Genomic DNA, 20262 nt, shown 5'->3' with positions numbered 1-20262 from the left:
ACGGACTTTCAACTCCCGCCACAGATTTTCTATGGGGTTGAGGTCTGGAGACTGGCTAGGCCACTCCAGGACTTTCAAATGCTTCTTACGGAGCCACTCCTTTGTTGCCCGGGCGGTGTGTTTTGGATCATTGTCATGTTGGAAGACCCAGCCTCGTTTCATCTGATGGAAGGAGGTTTTGGCTCAAAATCTCACGATACTTGGCCCCATTCATTCTGTCCTTAACACGGATCAGTCGTCCTGTCCCCTTGGCAGAAAAACAGCCCCATAGCATGATGTTTCCACCCCCATGCTTCACAGTAGGTATGGTGTTCTTGGGATGCAACTCAGTATTCTTCTTCCTCCAAACACGACGAGTTGAGTTTATACCAAAAAGTTCTACTTTGGTTTCATCTGACCACATGACATTCTCCCAATCCTCTGCTGTATCATCCATGTGCTCTCTGGCAAACTTCAGACGGGCCTGGACATGCACTGGCTTCAGCAGCGGAACACGTCTGGCACTGCGGGATTTGATTCCCTGCCGTTGTAGTGTGTTACTGATGGTGACCTTTGTTACTTTGGTCCCAGCTCTCTGCAGGTCATTCACCAGGTCCCCCCGTGTGGTTCTGGGATCTTTGCTCACCGTTCTCATGATCATTTTGACCCCACGGGATGAGATCTTGCGTGGAGCCCCAGATCGAGGGAGATTATCAGTGGTCTTGTATGTCTTCCATTTTCTGATGATTGCTCCCACAGTTGATTTTTTCACACCAAGCTGCTTGCCTATTGTAGATTCACTCTTCCCAGTCTGGTGCAGGTCTACAATTCTTTTCCTGGTGTCCTTCGAAAGCTCTTTGGTCTTGGCCATGGCGGAGTTTGGAGTCTGACTGGTTGAGGCTGTGGACAGGTGTCTTTTATACAGATGATGAGGTCAAACAGGTGCCATTCATACAGGTAACGAGTGGGGGACAGAAAAGCTTCTTACAGAAGACGTTACAGGTCTGTGAGAGCCAGGGATTTTCCTTGTTTGAGGTGACCAAATACTTATTTTCCACCCTGATTTACGAATAAATTCTTTACAAATCCTACCATGTGAATTCATGGATTTTTTTTTCACATTCTGTCTCTCACAGTTGAAGTGTACCTCTGGTGCAAATTACTGACCTCTTTCATCATTTTAAGTGGGGGAACTTGCACAATCGGTGGCTGACTAAATACTTTTTTGCCCCACTGTAAATGGTTTGCAGAAATCTTACATGCCAATTGTGTCCTGTGGATCTTTGTTCTATGAAAACACTCACCCCCCGCCAAAAAGAAATTCCTGCCTTACTTAATACTGAAATTATTCTGTGTCATAATAAAAATACAAAAACCCCTAAAAGACAACAAATGAGATGGAGAAAGTTTTACTGCATTTTAAGCTCACCAGTGGAAAAAACGCTAAAGATCCTTGTTTATCTGATAAGCAGTTTACAGAGATATGATTTAAAGGGCATGACAGGAAATCTGTGATTCTAGTGGGAGTTTCATTTAATTACATTAATGTCCTATTCACCATTTTGTATAAGTTGTTCAGGCTAATATAAAATGTCTCGTTACTAACACTTGTGTGCTTTGCATGTGATTGCATCATTATACTTGATCCGGTGATGTGTGCAGCAATTCAATAGCTCATATTGAACCGCATGCTACTACGTGCACATTGTAGTAGCTTCACGATAAGCTCCTATGCGACCACAGTAATCTAATCTAGCACTATGTGTGTGTAGCCACAGGCTAAGAAGAGCAAGGCCATACAGGTCCCATAAATTCATTTCCTGAGCTCTGCTTTCCTCAGTACTTCTGGTTCTTATTACAGGCTTTACAGTTAACCTTAATTAACTGCTTCATTATTTACTCAGCTGAACCTGCCTGAGAGACCACTGATTTTGGCCAGATACAGCCGCACATGCATGCGCACACACATACACACACCAAATGAATCCCAACTCCACTTTTGCTTAAGTCTACATAGTTGAATACCACAGGCAAATGGTCTCTTAATACATTAAATGCTTCTAATCACTTCTAATCAGGTTGTTGGCAGCAGATCTATGCAGGTAGAGGGAGATTTAAATGTCAGTGGGAATGCAGCTGAAAGCCTGAGGTGGACTGGTTCAGTACAATCTCCAAGACCCTCTATTGCATCATATAAACATCTTATAAATGCTGTCAAATGACGTCTCCCTTCCATGATTTTTCTGGTTAATATTACACATGTTTGACACAGAGGAGAGACCAAGTATACATTAATACAAAGATGATGCACTGCTCTGTAAGTAGCCCTAATGTGTACAGTAAGCCCATTAGGAGCCAGGTCACAAAACAGCTGCATGAAGAGGAAGTGGGATCACCACCCACGGTCATGCTTCACTGCCATGGTAGTTTACTCAAAACACAGCACCAAGCACATCACCAAATAGAGTTATGTTAATGAGCGTAAATAGCTTTAATTCTCTTGAAAACATCCTGAACTTTCAGACTAAATACAATAAGGACAGATACAGATAATTATTTTATCCTAATTACAAGTGATGCCACGGCCCAATAATTACCTCCCATCCCCCATTATTTTACCACACTGCCTTTTTCTTTAACTCTCATATCTAATTGGCCTATCGCATGGACGTAACTCAATGCATTTAGGTATGTAGATGCTGACAGCATTAGAATGGTAAAGAAAGGTAATTTAAGTGACTTTGGATGTTTGAGTATTTCAGAAACTGCTCATCTACTGGGACTTTTCCCACACAACCATCTCCAGGATTTGCTGGTTGGGAAAAAGAGAAAATATCCAGTAGGCAGCAATTCTCTGGGTGAAAATATCTTATTGATATCAGAGGTCAGAGGAGAATGGCCAGACTGCTTCGAACTAATAGGAAAGTAATATAAACTCAAATTACCACTCGTTATAATTAAAGAACGCAGAAAAATGCACAACATGTTAAAACATTGAAGCAGATGAGTTAAAGCAGCAGAAAATTACACTGGTTGCCACTCGTGCCAGCTAAGAACAGGAAAAGTAAGCTAAAATTGCACAGGGTCACTAAAATTGAACAACAGAAAGTTGGAAAAAAGCCTGGTCTAGTGAGCCTCGAATTTTGTTGCCACATTCAGACTGTTGCGTCAGGATTTGGTGGGCACAACATAAAAGGATGGATCCCTCGTGCCTTGTGTCAAATGTTTAGGCTGGTGGTGGTGTTAAAGAGATATTTTCTTGGCAGAATTCGGACCTCTTATTGCCGACCATGCCTAACTCTTTAAGACTATTGGCTGCTTCCAGCAGGATAACGCACCATATCATCAAATCATGGCACGCTCAAATAATCTCAAACTGTTTTTTTAATCGAGACACTGAGCTCATTGTAGTCAACCAAAAGTCACCAGATCTCAAATGAATAGAGCACATTTGGGATGTGATGGAATGGAAGATTTGCATCATGGATATGCAGCCCAGAAATCTGCAGCAACTGTGTGATGCTATCGCGTCAACATGGACCAAAACCTCTGAGGAATATTTCCAGTAATTTGTTAAATCTGTGCCACAAAGAATTAAGGCGGTTCTGAAGTAGAGCTGCCACGATTAGTCGACTAGTCATGATTACGTTGACTATCAAAATTGTCGACGACTGATTTAATAGTCGACGCGTCGTTTGAAGCTTTGTAAGATCACAAAAGACGCAGGAATAAGTAGTAGGATTTAAGAGTGTAATACCGGACTGAAACAGAAGATGGCAGCACTGCATGTACAACGATGCCAGCTGCCGTTAAACCCCAAAGAAGAAGAAGCTGTGTCCCAGAATTCAAAGCGCAGCCCAGCTCAGTTTACAACAATGGTGGCAGCTAGTTAGTTTTAATATTACTCTTATTATTCTTTCTGGGTCACAAAATAAACGTTTAACATATTTTCAGGCGAGAATGTAACTGTATAAACCTCAAATATCTGCTCAGTTTATCAAGACACCACATATTTTCAAAAGCGCTCCGACCCACTAGCTCGATAGCTAGCCGGGGTCAAGGCTCACTAGAGCCGCTGAGAACACCGGACTCCTGGCAAATTGTTTTCAAACCCACTGCCGTCTTTCGCTACTCAGGTTAAATATATATAAGCCACTTAGATAACTTCAAAATGTTATTGTTTGGCTTTTTTAGTATTTTATTTGTTCCTGAGTAAATCGGTTTGGCTGAGAGAAGTTATAGTTTTTACACAGCTGAATAAACCTCAAGAAGACAACTGATTGTCAGAAGTGTGAGATGCTCGAGAATATACTCCGGTGTCCTGTTATATTTTAGATAGCAAGGAGTTTATTAAACTTCACTGAAACAATCTGCAAATTTCATTAAAATTGAATAAACTATCATCTTGTCTTTATTTTTAGTTAGCACATACCTTAAACACTTAAAGCTGTAAGCTAATGATAGTTATATAAGAGCAGATGCATGCTGGTGCAATAAGCTGTATGTTTTACGTCCAATGGATGCATGATCTGATTAGTCGACTAATCGCAAAAATAATCGTGACTAGTCGACTACCAAAATAATCGTTTGTGGCAGCCCTATTCTGAAGGCAAACGGATTCCAACCAAGTACTAGCAAAGCATATACCTAACAAAGTGTTTGGTGAGTGTATATTTATGTTTGCTCATGCATATTTTTCATGGTTCCTACCTCATCTGTATACTCTCGGGGAAGAGGTGCACCTGCAGATACCTAAAACCGTGCAAACAGACCAACAAATTAGACACTTCAGCATCACAGGTTTTGCCCATATGGGAGATAAACCAGAAATCAACCCTTCTAATTCTTAATATTTTCACTAGCAAGTCTATAAACACAGTTATTAATTTGGAAGATTAATTTCAGCAAACAGGATGAAGACTAATGAATACCAAGAAACCGAGATAACCCTATGAGATAGTCAGCTCATTAAATTCAATTGAGTTACAGCTCAGTACAGAATAGCAGGGCCTTTCATGACCATTAAGAGCATTTTACTGTTGGAGTTTGTCTATCTCATGCTGCGCTAGATTTTCAGAGACATTTAAGTGAGTGGTTCTTTAATTCATCCACACCAGAGAAGAATTTATGGCTAGGCTATACTGTGTTATTACAACAGCGCTGTGTTGACCTACATTTGGGCCGCCGCCGTGCATCTTTAGCGCTCGAACGGTTGCGACCAGCACCACCACACTGGGCCTCAAACCTGAGGCTCGACATTTGATGTTGAAGAATTTCTCCATCCCAATGTCAGCTCCGAAACCTGCCTCGGTCACTGTGAGGAAACAGGCACAAAACACATAAACATGTCTACCAGTGAATTATTGAATTACATATTAAAATTTATGGTCAGCAAATAAAGAATGTGAGCAGACTGCGATTCAGCCGTGTTAGAAGCTGGAGCAGCGGCACTGGACACAGGCATTAACGTATCATCTTGCTTGAAATAACTCATCTTCCACCTTCAAGCCATGTTTGACCCAATTTGACCTCACAGCACCACATGTGAGCTTGATTACACGCCTAGAAGAGACATGGGAACCGTTTCTGAACAGTAGTACTGAGTAATGGGTACATTGTAGGGGCTCTGAAAAATACAGAGGGCCTCTGATACAGACAGCTCTATGCACAGGCCTCTTGAACAGGCTCCAAACAAAGCAAATACCCCACCTGAAATGGCAGCCTTGTTAAGATAAGATTTCCTGCTACATGCTGGCTAGTTTTACACATTTTACAGTAAAACTAAAGTTTATTTCCCATCAAAAGTGTTTAGGCAGGTTTTAATCACCTTGGGCTGTTTGTTTAGTCTGCTCAGATGCCGTTATTCTTCCCTTTCAGTACTTGAAAGGGAAGAATTCACTGCACGCTTCCAAGTCTGTTTCCTTGTGATCTCTGAAGCTTTTGGTTTGTGCTAAAGATTATGATATTCAGATGGGTCATGATGAATCATCACCATTTGCAGGCTAGACAGCACAATGCGCGGAAAGTCGACTACATTATTACTGCAAATATTTTAGCTTTTATTCAAGAGGACAGTGCAGAGTGTGTGCATGAAGAAAGGGAGAAAGTGAGGGAGGAATGACATGCAAGAGATGGTTTAGAGTGGCCTTCAGTCACCAGGCTCGACCAGGTGAGCTATAGTGGCATTGCCCCAACACTTTTACTGGTACTAGTAAAGACTAATGGCTTTGCTGTTTGGTTAAATGCTTTGCCTTTGTTCCAACACATATTTTACGAGTAGAATCTTCCAGTAAAACATTTTATCTAAATCTAAAAGCCAAACAGAATAAATGCACCGTAACGTGCATGGAGTCCAGTTTGTAGTTTAACGCTTCACGAACTCTTTGTGACCACGAGAAGAGAGATTAAGCCTTCAAATGCAGCATGATTTTCTGTCAGTCAAATTAATAAAGTTTGTTTTGAATGTCACCCACAGGTCCCGATAATATAGAGGACTTTGTCAATGTGACATAATGTTAACAAGTTGTGGTCCATTAGTAGCAGCTGGCCCTCGCAATATTAGTGTAAAATGGTTTTTTTTTTTTAAAGGACCCAGTCTAAACCAGCTGATCTCAGAAAACATTTATCAAAGTAATGATAATTTAAGTATTATTAAAGGATAAAAACAACATCTCAGTGATTAAAGCAAGGAAAAACTCTAATTAAGCCCAAAAGTAAATGGGCTTGATGAGCCTGATGAAAATCACAAAACACAGACAACTCAGTCAGAAAACCCCCACAGAATTTAGCTGAAATACAATCTTTGAATGGTACTGGAATCTACAAGGAGTACTGTCCCATGACAACCAAATATTACTAAGGAACAAAGACCAAGGCGCAGATTTGTTTTAACAGCTAAGGGTAATTATCCATATTACAGTTTTGTTATTCTAATAAAAAACAACTAACTTTTGTAAATGCCGAACCAACTGGGTGGGCAGGTCAGGACATTATTGACCAAAAACAATCACAGGGTTTAAGAGCCAAAAAAGGGATTGTTGTGAGAGAAAAGGTCACCACATGACCAAATATAGGGCAAATCGCTCACTATGGGTATTCATGAAAAATAACATTAACAGGAGGAGTTTGCTGTTATTTTCCCATTTTTGGGGGAGTTTTTTTGGAGTTAACATTTTTTTTTTCATTTATTTTGTTTTAAAAGAACCAATACGCAACCCATAAACTTAATCATCTACAGACCCCGCTTCCCTTCTTGCTCAAACTGACCCATCCTGGATAACCTCTTTCTTCCAGTGGTGTAACATCTGTGCTCGTCAACTGCTAACCTTATTGACAGTTAATTTGATTCAAACGATTAAAAAAAAACCCAAATGGGACTCAGATGCAAACCGGGAAAAACAAATAAAATGTTTGTGTCATTCTGATCAGTTTTACGTCTCATACAAGTTTTTGTGCGTAGGACTCTGTGCGCAGACTTGAGCTCCACAGAGACAGGCTTTGACCAGTTCCACTTCTGAATGTAGACAGTAATGGGTTTGCAAATTGAAAAGGGAACGAGGGGAGGGGGCTTGGATCTATTTCCACTTGGAAGGAAGCGTCACTGCAAATCAAATCTGAGTGGTCTCCTTCATTCTAAGATAAATCATTCCCATCCTGATGAGAGCTGCCTCCTCCAAGAGGAGTCACTGAAGTGAAGTGAATCATAAGCCTTCAACGCCTCTTTCCATCGCCGTTATTAAAAAACTAAATGATGGAATAACTTTTGGAAGATTTGAACTTTTGGAAGGCTTTTATAATTACATAAAAAAATAAAGCAGGCTTTTGTACACTCTACATTTATCACATGTAATGTCTAATATGTCAAGTCTTTTTCTTGGTTCAACTTTGAAGACTTAAAGTTTATGACGGCAAAATAATGAATCCTCACTAAATTTTATGAGCTAAACTGCGTTTAATCCAAAAAGAAATTTGCTGAAAACATTTATTGACACGCCTTTGAAACACGAGAGTACTTTAGCTTGGTAGTACTTGTGTCTGACATTTGATGAAATCAATCTCTCTGAGGCTTTAGAGAAAAAACAAGTGTTTGCGAGAAGAAATGCGTCACTCTGCTTTGTTTGTCTTCGTTTAATGCTAGTCACGGTGTGATTTATTTCATGAGACGCGAGCGTAAATTTACTTCAAGGAGGGAAAGGAGGAGGAGAGAAAGAAGAAGGAAATACGTGAGGAATGAAATTAAATCAGAAAGTTGAGAAAGTCTTTGGGAGAGCAGAAGAACTAAGTCTAACAGGACTTAGTTTCTTGGAATACCAACAACAACATTTAGCAGAAACTGTGACTTGGGGGGCCTTGGCTGCATCGCCTGCATCTTGAAAAGTCTATCTGCTCAAAGAGGAAAAAAAATAAAGCCTGCGGGAGGAGTGCAAAAATGTAACTCGGCTTTCTTTTGGCCAAATAGCGCTCAGTGCAATGTTTCTCATTAGCACCACAATAGAGCTTTGGCTCTGAATACAAAAACAGCTTGCCAACAAAAATCTGATTCTTAGGTACAGTATTTGTGGATTTCCATAAACTTTATGACAAAAAGCGAGCACAAGAGTACTCACACGGCACGACGCAGCATATTGAGAGGTGAAAGAAAGAAAACAGAAAAGACAGTTTCCCCTCGACGGCATTGCATCAAGCGGGAAAGTGACCCCGGAGGATGTCCTAAGGAAACACTTGCAAGCTTCCTGTTCTGCATGACAACCCTGAACTGCCCAGAGACCGAGAGGGAAGGAAGAGGTCGATGATGTTGTGAGCAGAGTCAGAGAGAAGGAGAGAGAGAAAGATCGGTGTGGTGGAACTAGATGTCAAAGCATTGGTATCAGCACAGCTGCCAATAAAAACACAAACACTGCAGAGCAGGCTGCATGACCATCTATGTGCTGTTAGTTTTCCATAATAAGACTTAAAAGTAAAAAGTACTACTACTTTAATCAAATGTCAGAACACATGCCTGTCATTATTTGCCTTAAGGCTCTTTAATTTAACTTCTTTAATTTTTGTGTAATGAACAAACAAACTGAGAAAAGCTAAATCAGCAAATCCTATAACATTTCTAACTAAATGTTCAAGTGATCATAAAAGAAAAAAAAGTGATTTATCTCTCATCCATCTGCATTTGCTCATCCCAAAAGGTGGTGTACACCCTGGACTATTGGCCAGTGGTCTATTTGCTGGGTGACCACCATTCATGCTCACATTACCTCCTAGAGCAGCGGTCCCCAAACCCCCAGGCCACAGACTGGTTTGATACCGGGCTGCAAGAGTTGAGGGTTTTTAAATCGGTTTTTATCGTTAACTCGGTTTCCCTGGGCCTTTTCCCGTGTGTTACAAATAAATCTTCCTTTTTTTGGTACTGGTTTTATTTGTTGTATTTTTCCGCAACACCTTAAACGCCAGTCCGTGAAAATATTGTCGGAGATAAACCAGCATACATAAACCAAAAGGTTCGGGACCGCTGTCCTAGAGCCAATTTAGAATCAGCAGCTAAGCTAAAAAACTCCAACTCCAGGTTGGACCTGGGTCCAACCTGGAGTTGGACCCAGGTCCTCAGCCACTGCATCTGACATCTCATTCAAAGAATTACTTACAACTTATTTCTAAGATCATATTTTAATACAATGTGAGGGTGTATTTACCCTGCATTTGAAGCTAAACTAAAGAAAAATTAACAACCAATTGGGCTAAACTTCTATAATGTAACTGAGTTTTCTTTTAAATTTAATTCACATTATTGTTCAAACGTAATTTTCAAGCAACTGCTTGTCTATGTAGGTGATAAAAAAAAATTAGAACTGTGACTCCAACATGACTGCAAATCTTTAAACGCTAAAACTTTTTTTTTCACGTTTTCTAATGTGATCTTTTAAGCCTTATAATAAATAAGTATCGCGGGGTTATCTGCATTCAGGACTCCAGACGGTTAATGGTACAGGAGACGCACACATCTGGCATGTGGAATTCATCTCCCAACAGCCGCCCCTCCCCGCAAAAGCAGCATTTCTTCATGTTAAGTCCAGATTCCAGAGTGACTTGAAAAACACCACAATAATATTAAGAATGATGAAGCAGGGCTATGAGTGAGCATTAGTGCCGGACCCCCCCGGAGTTCACAAAGAGTTCATGGCACAACAACAACTTTCACTCACCAAAGAGGGTCCCAGCAATTAACGAAACTTGGGCGTGTTTACTGTACATGAGTGCCAGACGTAGTTTCTTCACTCTAATTGTCCTTTAAAAAAAACTTTAGCCTAATTTTTGGCAGTTTTGGTCATTAGTCATAATAGCAATAATAGTAATAACTTTTCAGAGCCTAAATATTTAACAGGATCCTGCAAACATTTCAAAATATATGTACTGTCTATTTCTCTTGTTAAACCATTACAGTAACACAAAAACTAACAAGTAGTTGGCTCCTCTATTTCTGACAAAACTCTCTTTTATACAAGGCAATGTGATTTCCTACAAGAGTAGGGAATTCTAGCTTTAATACAGTGAGTGTATATTGCTTTTAGACACCTTAGTCTGCATTTACAGCACCAGGATGATGTGCGGTGACACAATGAAGGAAAACTTCATGTGTTAGCTCGCAGATGTCTTTTTTTCAATAGGTTTGGAGTTACAAGGTGAAAAGGAATAAGACATCAGGATGATGCCAAATCCTATATTCCTTCTGTTTTCATCTTTGACCTACCATACCGTGTTATTTAAACAATTTTCTGAGAAATATGGAATTATCAACATCATCACAGTTTTACATGGTAAATGGTAAAATAGTAAATGGCCTGCATTTGTATAGCGCTTTTCTAGTCCCTAAGGACCCCAAAGCGCTTCACACTACATTCAGTCATTCACCCATTCACACACACATTCACACACTGGCGATGGCAAGCTACATTGTAGCCACAGCTGCCCTGGGGCGCACTGACAGAGGCCACCTATTTACCACCTATCTGATCATCTGAAAACAGGTTTACTCTCCTGCTGGGCTTCACTGCACAAGATTGTACAGGGAAATGACTTGCTGTACCACATTGCATCTGCAAAAATGTTCTTGTTTTTTCAGTGTTCCTGTTTGTTTGTAGATGGGCCGAACAAGAGGAGGGCGCACGCGTCCCAGCTGCCAGGTGGGGGGTTCCCGGCATACCTGAGAGTCAGGTAACGAATATGCGGAAAGGGAAGGGAGACAGGGAACAAGACATACAGATGGTAACTAAGTGGGATGGAGAGAGGTGGAGGTTTAAAACAAATACAAGTCTCCCTGCTTTTATGCTCAGTGTTGTGAAATCCAGCTCTCTGCCCTCACATTTGTCCGACTCACAGATGATAGCTTGGACAAACGCTGGTTTTGCCCAAGCAGTCAACCTTTTTTTTTTCCTTTTTATACCCGTTATAGCTTTGATGGCTAAAGTATCTGTCGCCTAAACGTGAACGTACGCCTTAAGGAGATCTGCATGTACGCCGAATGCACCTGGCAAAAACCACAGACACACACATGCATTCCAGACATATTCCTGCAGCCAAAGTAAATGAAGACAGGGAGAGAGCAGCGGGACAGATAGGCCGATAAAAATGGAAATGCTGCAGTGTGCTTTGACGTTGAAGGGATTAGTGTGGTTTACTCTAAAGCATTCCAAGGGCTCTTAAGATTATCAACTTGCTTCCTTCCTCTGCGCTGATATTTTTTCTTTCGACTAGCTTCTTAGAAAGTTATGGAGGAACAGCACCAGAGCAGAATACTAGTCCACCAGAGGCAGGCAGAACAGATCCAGAACCAGGCTGATAATGAGTTCATGCTAAAGCCTTCAGCGGCAGGGGATCACGCTGAAGTTCATGGCTGGAATAAATTATAAGTTATAAATTTGTTTGTTCTGCTAACGAAGCTTAAGCCTTCAGTTCAAACACATCTGGGACTCCTAGATCTGACAGCTGAGATCTACTTGTCTGTCATCCCCAAAGGTTTTGTGGTTGTGTGTGGTGTGTGTGTGTGTGTGTGTGTGTGTGATCTGTATGCATGGGCTGCATGCTCTTACCCACAAAGCCGTCCTGTCCGACCAACTTCAAAGCCAGCTTGTCTGCCAGCACCGAGGAGTTGCCATGGGCGATGTTGGCAAAGGGCCCAGCGTGGACAAACACCGGCGTACCCTACAACAATTAAGAGGGGTGCACAAACATATGGAAGGAGTTGAGAAAACTTTGCAACCCATGGCAACCAAGTTTAAATACTAACTAACCACTTCTTTCATAGAAAATTCAACATCTTTTAACCCCGGCTGCCAGGATAAATGATGACATGCTGATGCGGGGTTTGTCTAAACAGTGGGCAGAAGTTAAGAGGCCCTTCACTGGCTTGCCAGCCTGAATATGAGCCAGGCTTGTGTTGCCTGTTGATTTGGACTGCTTTGGAAAGGCTAGAAACGCACCCACACGAACTAAAGGAGCACTTCAAGGCCTCAAATCTGGCAGTGCAGCTGTGCAAAGTTCAGATTTGCAGCAATTAGCCTTACAAAGACACAAAGGAAACACTGAGTCAGTAAGAAATACAACAAAAATCACTCTTTTCTGTTGCTCTATTAAGTCACCCTGCACAGGTTTGCTATAGGTAAGATTGGCTGATGTCATTTAAATACCTAGCAAAGATTTTGATGATCAATTCATCTTTAAGGAGATGGCATATTCCACTGTTCGGATGCATCCTTGACTTGAATATCTGGTCTACAAGAGGGACTGTGCCCTACTGGACCAAAAACCGATGGTTCTCAAAAGGTTTCTGCCTGGCTGTGTCTGAATCAAGTTAACAAGCCAGCATCTAGAGTTGGACAACCATGATTCAGCTCCACCACCACAGAGTAAATGCTACACCATAAGACCCCAACGACCAAAATCATAAGCAGATGTGCTCGATTTGCACTGTTTTTATTTCATTTTTTTTTACAAACAAAAATGATTTTCCACAGTAACATTCAATCAGAAGTGGCCTGAATGTGAGTATTTTGTGCTGTTGCACATTTTTCACATTTGCAGATTAAAAAAATATGTATTTTGTTGTTTGATATAATACTTTCCTTTGATAGAATGAAAACCAGCAATGGTCACTGGCATACTACTAGAAATAAACTCTATCCAATGCCCTGGATAATTTTTGTTATTAAGTTAATTATAATTTGGCCCTTTATTTGATTTTTTCAACTGTATTATCTACTGTACTTGAATTGCATGACATTTCATACTTTTACCATTGAGTGACATCTCAACCATTTGGTAGAGATCAATATTTTAAAAACTCCAGGGTCTATTGAAAAAAAAAAGAAGTATTGATTGTGGTGATTACTCACCCAAGTCAATAAGAAATGCAAACAAAACTTTTTTCCATTGCTTTTTTCTTTGTGTGGACCTCAAAGAGTTAACACTGACACATATTCTACTAGGTGTAACTGAATATCATTGGCTTTTTTTAAGTGTAAAGAATTGTTACTGTCATGTTTCCACTATTTTTCAACATTTCTTGGACTAAATCACTCATTAAATAAAGTAAAGGAATAACTAATGACTTTTTATTTTGCTGCCTCCCAGTTAAAGTTACTTCAAATGCACAGACACACAGCTGGTGTACTTTACAAGTAGCAGATGTATCCTCTCGGAATAATTCAGATCTGTTTTGTGGAGTGCAGCCTGCTTGCAAGAAAGGCATGAAAGAATACGGCTGCCAAGGAAAGGCCCACTCATCGAGATCAAAATCCTTCTGCTGCACTCTAGACAGGCTCTTAAAAAAAGGTCATTACTTAGAAAGAAAACTAGGGAAGGCAGCTGACCCATTGTTACACTGAATATGAATTCCTTAAGAGAGAGGAAAAGGGAAGGATGGGAAGGCCTAGTCTGATTTTCAAGGCTTTTGTTTGCATACCTCTCCCTCACCCAGCATAAACAGCCTCCCCTCAGAGGAGTAAATCATTTCTTTAACAAGGTCACGAGCGAAGCTGCCACTAGCAACATTTATTGAATGAAAGAAAAAAAAGAGTATGCATAGTTAAGAATAAAAAGTAAGGGGGAAGAAGACAAAACGCAGACTGTGAGATGAAGAGAAATTGCATTTTAGTACCATTACCTAGCCAAAAACATCACATCCATTTCTGTGTTTTATTGGAAGGACATGGACGTCAAACATTACACGGATTTCCATCTGTGTTTGCAAACTTTGAGGTTTAACTTGACCCAGTGCAAAATTTTCACTCTTTCCACATCTGTCCACGAGGAAACAACGATGGAATGAAAGTGGAAATCAATGAAAATCCATTGTGTCACCTTTCCATCTGCTGAACGCAAGGATTAGGAACATTCGGAAAGGGAGACGAATAAAAACAGGAAACCGGAGATCATGTTAATATTTCCGGGTGTCGCGCATCACTTGGCCAATTTTATATGTCAACTGCAGAGCAGGGCTAAAGTGACAAAGTATCCCAAATGTATTCTGACACAGCACAAGGACTCAAACTGCTCCGCATTTCCACACAAGCCTTGCCCTCTATCCTATAGTCTACTTCCTCTCCCCCAGGAAAGATGCATACTGTGAACCTCCACGTAGACAGGATGTTTGGAAAACTCACACAACAACTGAAGTCTGCTTAACAGACACGTACACAGGGAGAAAAAACTATCCCCTTTCTTCTTGTGATCCAAATTGTGTCCCGTCTAAAAACGACACAGAAATGCAAGCTCAGCGCCAGCGTTCGTATGCCAGCTCTATTCTCAGGAGTGCATCTGCACTCACAGCCGTGACGAGCCAAAGGGGCACAAAGGGCAAAGGCGGTCAAGCTTGGTGGAAAATTCTCATGGAGCTCTGAGGCCCGCTTGGTCCCGATACCAGTTCCCTGACCAGAATCGCAGGAAACCCACACAGGAAACAGTTTCACACAACAGGACCGCAACGCTTCCTCCCAAAAACAAAAAGTAACCAAATCTCTGCTTCGTACAACACAACCCTCACCGCACCCTTGAAAACACAGAATCCGGGACAGTCGATGTTTATTTTCTCCACCCAGCAGCCATATAATCAAGCTTTCTGCTCAAAAACCAACAAGGAACAAACAAACGAGAAAAAGCCATCACGTCAAAACGAGAAACAAAAAGTCGTTATCACAAGCATGACTGCTAACATTGTGTTCACTGTAAACTTTAATTACTTAAACCATGTGCAGAAAAGTACCCTCAGCTTGTGTGGTAAATCTTTGGCCTTTAACTCAGTGTTTCAAGTCTGTGCACAAGAAAACTGAATCAAGTGTGATCAAAAAGTCAAAAGCAATCATTCCATTATTTAAAAGAAATAAAAACGATATCCAACCAAACACCTTAAAAAAATCAAAAGGTGCTCAAAATAGCATCTGACCAGAACTTTTTGATCGCACCTCTTACAGATGACACATTCTACTGTGATGCCATAACACAACACCTTTATAGAACAAGCCTAATGAATATGTTTGTCCAAACGTTGGTGAGAACTTATTAAAAAATGCATAAAAGCCAATGTTCCACTTGTATACAATCCTGTTTAACAAACATATATTAGGATTGGGTTTAATGGAAGCCTGTCCAGCAGAGAGTCTCTCTGTGCGTTCCCTGGGTGCCCATTCCTGAGCCTGGTTTTGCCTGGGGATTCTTCCTGGAAAAAGGAGTTTTTCCTTCCCACTGTCACCAAGTGCTTGCTCATAGGAAAAAAAGAGAAATATATATAAATAATAATAATAATAATAACACCAAAAAACAGGAGTACACTAGAAATAATCGTCAGTGTTTACTGGATTTAAAAAAAGCAGAGACATTAAAGTTTTACTCTTTTATTCTCTGTGATATCATCATCCAAAACTGAATCTTTGCTTTGGACTTTAATCACAACTTCTAAAAGTGCACAAATAAACTTGGGAAAACCAAAAACATGCATCCTTCATGTGGGGTTTATTCAATTTTAAAAGTGCCCCAGCTTCCCATAGAGTTTGACTAATCATGGTGGCTGCAAGGACAAGATTTGGGCGTAGTGTCACAAATATGTTGGTGCGTATGTGCTTTCTGTGCACATGGAAGAAATATCCTTGTGGTATCACATGTCTAATTCTTCTTAAGGTAAAATCTCAAACGCCTAATAAAAGCCAGATGTTGTGAGAAGCAGAGTTTTGTTATCATCATCACAACCAAATTAAAGTGTTTCCCTAGCACAGCTGCATGAAACTGGATCAGGCGGATCCCCTGCCCGAGAGCTTCACCTGTCCACCGAGCTAAACTGCCATTAAGATAAAGAGCCCTAAGAGGAAAAAAGCCAATCCATCATCCTTTCTTTAAGGATCTCAGCGGAACGCTTTCTCCGGCAGCAGCGGAGCAAACCCATTTATTCCATAAGATATTCATCAGAAGCTGCTCAGCTGAGCGGGTAACGACTATTTAAGAAGGGCTGTGCACAGGTCTCACCTCAAGGGTCTGCATCAGCGTGGGCTTGATAGCATCTTTCATTAACACCGCCAGAGCTCCACTCACACCCTGACGGAGAGGAAGAGAGAAAAATAAGGGTGCTGGCTGCAAAACAGAGCAGGTTATCAAGATTCAGACAAAACTTTGAGCTCGCTAATACAAACAACTGATAATGTAAAGTATAGTCAAACAGCTGTCCACTTTAGATGATAAATGTTTTTACAGTCCATTTGCAAGTTTCCATCCTGCATGCAAGTAAATCTTGCTTTGCACAAAATGCTCCATCAGCAACGTGGACACATTTTCACACACACACACACACACGGACAGCATATTTCAACTGGGCAGGCATTGATGTGTGGTTGTGTTTTCACATCCTGGCATATCAGAGATGCTAATGCAACTTTATGGAGGTTCCTCCTCTACAGCTCTGAAACATCACAGTCATGTGTTGGAAACCAGAGCCTGAAGAATCTACAATGGGGCGCTACAACTTAAAGTTTTCCTGTGCTCAGGATCATTGACATGTCGCATGACCCAGCTTTGACCAAGCTTTAACTGTTGGATAAATGGCCTCACATTTGACTCTAGAATACTTTAGTATACAGAAGAGTTCAAGGTTGCCCAAATCCTCCCTCTATTACCGTGCTTGCCCGTTGGTATGAGGTGTTTGTGCTGATATGCTGTGTTGGTTTGGTTGGTTGATGCAAGCTCAATCATCCAAGTAAGGAAATCTCAGAAAGTTGATTCAGAGAATACAGGCTTTCTCTTGGCAACAATTCCAGAAGAGCCACACCTGTTCAGTCCTTTTTTGTAACTAATTTCACGACCTTTAACATTTAACATGTTAACCGAGGCCTGTGAAGTCTGAGATTAACACTCGGGTTTTCTGCTTGTGTTCTCTGACCATTACACGGTCGGACTTCAGGGTGAATTAGCTGGGACATTCACTCCTGGGAAGATTGGAGCATTATACTAACTCACAGCTGAATGCTCCAGAGTGAAAAAAAACTTCCACTTTCTACACTACAAGTGTTTTTCTTCCACTATAAACAGTTAATTTCTCAAATTAAGATTTGAAGATGTTTCGTATCACTTAAATAAATAGAAGATAGCTTTATAAGGACTAAAACCACTATCTTTCTATAACTCTTCTTTACAGTCTTAAGCACAAAAACAACTTTTTTCAGAACAAATAAAAAAACAAATCCATATTTTTGGTCTAAAATTCTCTGAGTTAGACAGCAATAATACTTCCACACTTACAAATGAGATTACAACACAAAATACATACAAGGTCCTCTGCTGTGATAGGCTGTCCAGAGCGGCTGGTCCCCACCACCATGCGTGCCAGTCTGTTCTTCATGTCCCCGAGGCTGTCAGCCAAGGCCAGGATGGCCATGATCTCACTGGCCACTGCAATGTCAAACCCAGTCTGGAGTGTGAGAAAAGAAAAATCACTTGCGACATAAACCAGGACTGTAGTTTCAGCAGTTCTTTTATACACTTGCTAGCGGAGAGCTGAAAACAAATGTTTTACCTGCAGTAAAGTTTAATGGATGAGTTTGTTTGGAGCTAGCTTAAGCCTTTACAATTGAATTTATCTTTCTCAGACTCAAGAATAAAAGCTTTAAGTGAATAAAATGTTTTGCACAGCGTGGGAAGAAAACTGGCAACTTTCTTCAAAACGGGAGTCACCGGGTTTGAACATGGCCTAGTTTCGGATCGGATAATTTGATGAAGAAAACCTAAAAAAACCTATAAACATGTTTAACTTGTTTTGATACGAGTTTCTGTCATGATTTATGTTTAACAAAAAAAGGATGGAGAGAACAAGAAAACATAAGTAAGGTTAGAAAAAGAAAAAAAAAAGCATAAAACCCACAATAATCCCTCAAGGAATATAAGAATTCTATTCCCACTCCCACTGATAATAACCCGAGGGGCTATAGTATAACCAGCACTGGAGAAAGTGCCGGGCAGAGGAGAGGAAGGGGAACAGAATGGATTTACCAATGATCATAAATATAACCATATGGTGAACTAGCTTAGAGGCTATTCTAGGTGTGTACGTGTGTGAGCGTGGATGGATGGGTGGGTCATTTTTCTCATTCTCTAAACATTTGCTTTCACTTAGGCCTGCTAGCTTCCCACTGACGTGAAATGTTTATTTAGAGAATTTCATTTAGCTGCCATTACTACAGATGTATGGTGGTGGTGGAGGGGGCTGATTACATCTGGGCTGTATCATGAACAGAGGAGCATGTGCAGAGGGGAGTGTATCAGAGTGGACATGCATGAGAAAGATTTTAGTCATGGTTTTGCTATATTAAAAAGCAAAAAATAAAACAGAGATATCCGAGGCCAGGCCATGTTAATAGTAATATGACGCCCCACCAGCTACATCTTTACAATGTAAATAAACTGCTGCACCATTGTTCTTCATTATAAAATAAGTTCATGTGAAGTTTTCTGTTTGAATGAACAAATTACACAAATCCAGGGTGGTAGATGAAAAGTATGCAACATGGCTTGTTTGTTATTTTAAAGAATCATAATTTTCACAGCCTGAGTGATTCATACCACAGTTATTATACTTTAGTATATTCAACATATTTTACATTGTTACTCTTGTTTTAATTTGGTCTCATTTTGTTTTGAGAGTGGATTTTCTCAGCTCAGTTTAATTTTAGTAAAGGTTTTATTTGTTAGTCTATTTTAGTATTATTGTATGGAGGGAATAAGCTGGAGGTAAGGAAAACTGTATAGGCATTACAATAAAAACCCTTGAAAAAAGTTGGCTCACATTCTTGTAGACGTCAAAAGTCTTAATAAACATGTGCATTACAGCCTCGTCAGGCAGGTTGTGATAAAACACTGTACCAATTTAACAAAGACTAAAGCTAAGCCACTTTAATTTTCCAACTTCCCAAAATGGTTTGTTAGGTAAATGGAATGCTTTTCCACTTTTATTCCACTATAATGCCATACCTCTCTGATCTGTCCTTTCTCAGAGCTTGCCTGTCCGACGGTGATCTTCCTCAAAAAACGGTCATTTGTATCAACGACTGGAAAAAAAAAGGACAAAAAAATAATAATTTTTTTGGGCAAACCTTGTTATATAATCTATAACTCTGACCATGAAACATTCACCTTTTAACATGATGCAGTTGCCTTATGTGAAACAATATGCCACAGAAAAACATTACATTTCTGATTAATTTCATGTTAGATTAGATTAAAAAGCACTTTTCTTTAAAGAAAACCCCAACAGGACTACGTGACTGTAAGAGCCCATAAACTGTGATTAATTGATCTGATACCTGAGCCACAAGGAAAATGTATGTTTTTACAGCGTTAGCCTGACACACTGTAAAAATTCATCTCTACACGTTTATAAATACTACCCCATAACGTGTGTTTATCTTAAAATGGATTAGCTAATGAAGGTTTCCTCACTCAGCACTTAAGGCTACTTTCTGATAATGCGGTTAGAAATTCACTGCGCTCAGCCAGGAAATCATTTTAGGAGACATTATTCCTGTGTTGGTTTTGTAGAATGAAAGAACCTTCCCTTTCATGAAAAAAGGAAAGTGTGTCCATTAAAAAAAAAACAAGTTTAGGAAAAAAGTTAAGCAAGAATAAGTCCCGTGAACACATGAAACAAAGTCACACTGGGTGCTGAACCTGTTTTTAATCTCCAGAGTTTATTTATGATGAGTGACCCCGAAGCCTACAGAGTAAAATACCATGTCGGTCAAAGCAGCACCTTGCCGGCTGTCT

At 40.3% G+C, this 20262-nt stretch overlaps 1 protein-coding gene across 3 annotated transcripts in view; it reads right to left on the bottom strand.

The window, feature by feature from the left end:
* The window catches only part of mthfd1l (methylenetetrahydrofolate dehydrogenase (NADP+ dependent) 1 like), a 49071-nt gene that overhangs the window by 12940 nt on the left and 15869 nt on the right, over nt 1-20262 (bottom strand). For all 3 annotated transcript variants that reach the window (XM_085131875.1, XM_085131873.1, XM_085131874.1), the window contains exons 17-22: nt 19471-19547; nt 17774-17914; nt 16480-16548; nt 12057-12168; nt 5154-5293; nt 4690-4731 (exon numbers count right to left, since the gene is read on the bottom strand). In XM_085131875.1, the coding sequence (XP_084988001.1) occupies nt 4690-4731; nt 5154-5293; nt 12057-12168; nt 16480-16548; nt 17774-17914; nt 19471-19547 (581 nt within the window). The remainder of the gene's footprint in view (nt 1-4689; nt 4732-5153; nt 5294-12056; nt 12169-16479; nt 16549-17773; nt 17915-19470; nt 19548-20262) is intronic.

This window comes from Neolamprologus multifasciatus, chromosome 15 (genome assembly GCF_963576455.1).
Source record: "Neolamprologus multifasciatus chromosome 15, fNeoMul1.2, whole genome shotgun sequence".
In the NCBI taxonomy this organism is placed as follows: Eukaryota; Metazoa; Chordata; class Actinopteri; order Cichliformes; family Cichlidae; genus Neolamprologus; species Neolamprologus multifasciatus.
Note: the sequence above shows the minus strand (reverse complement) of the source record. Positions and strands in the feature narration are given on the sequence as shown.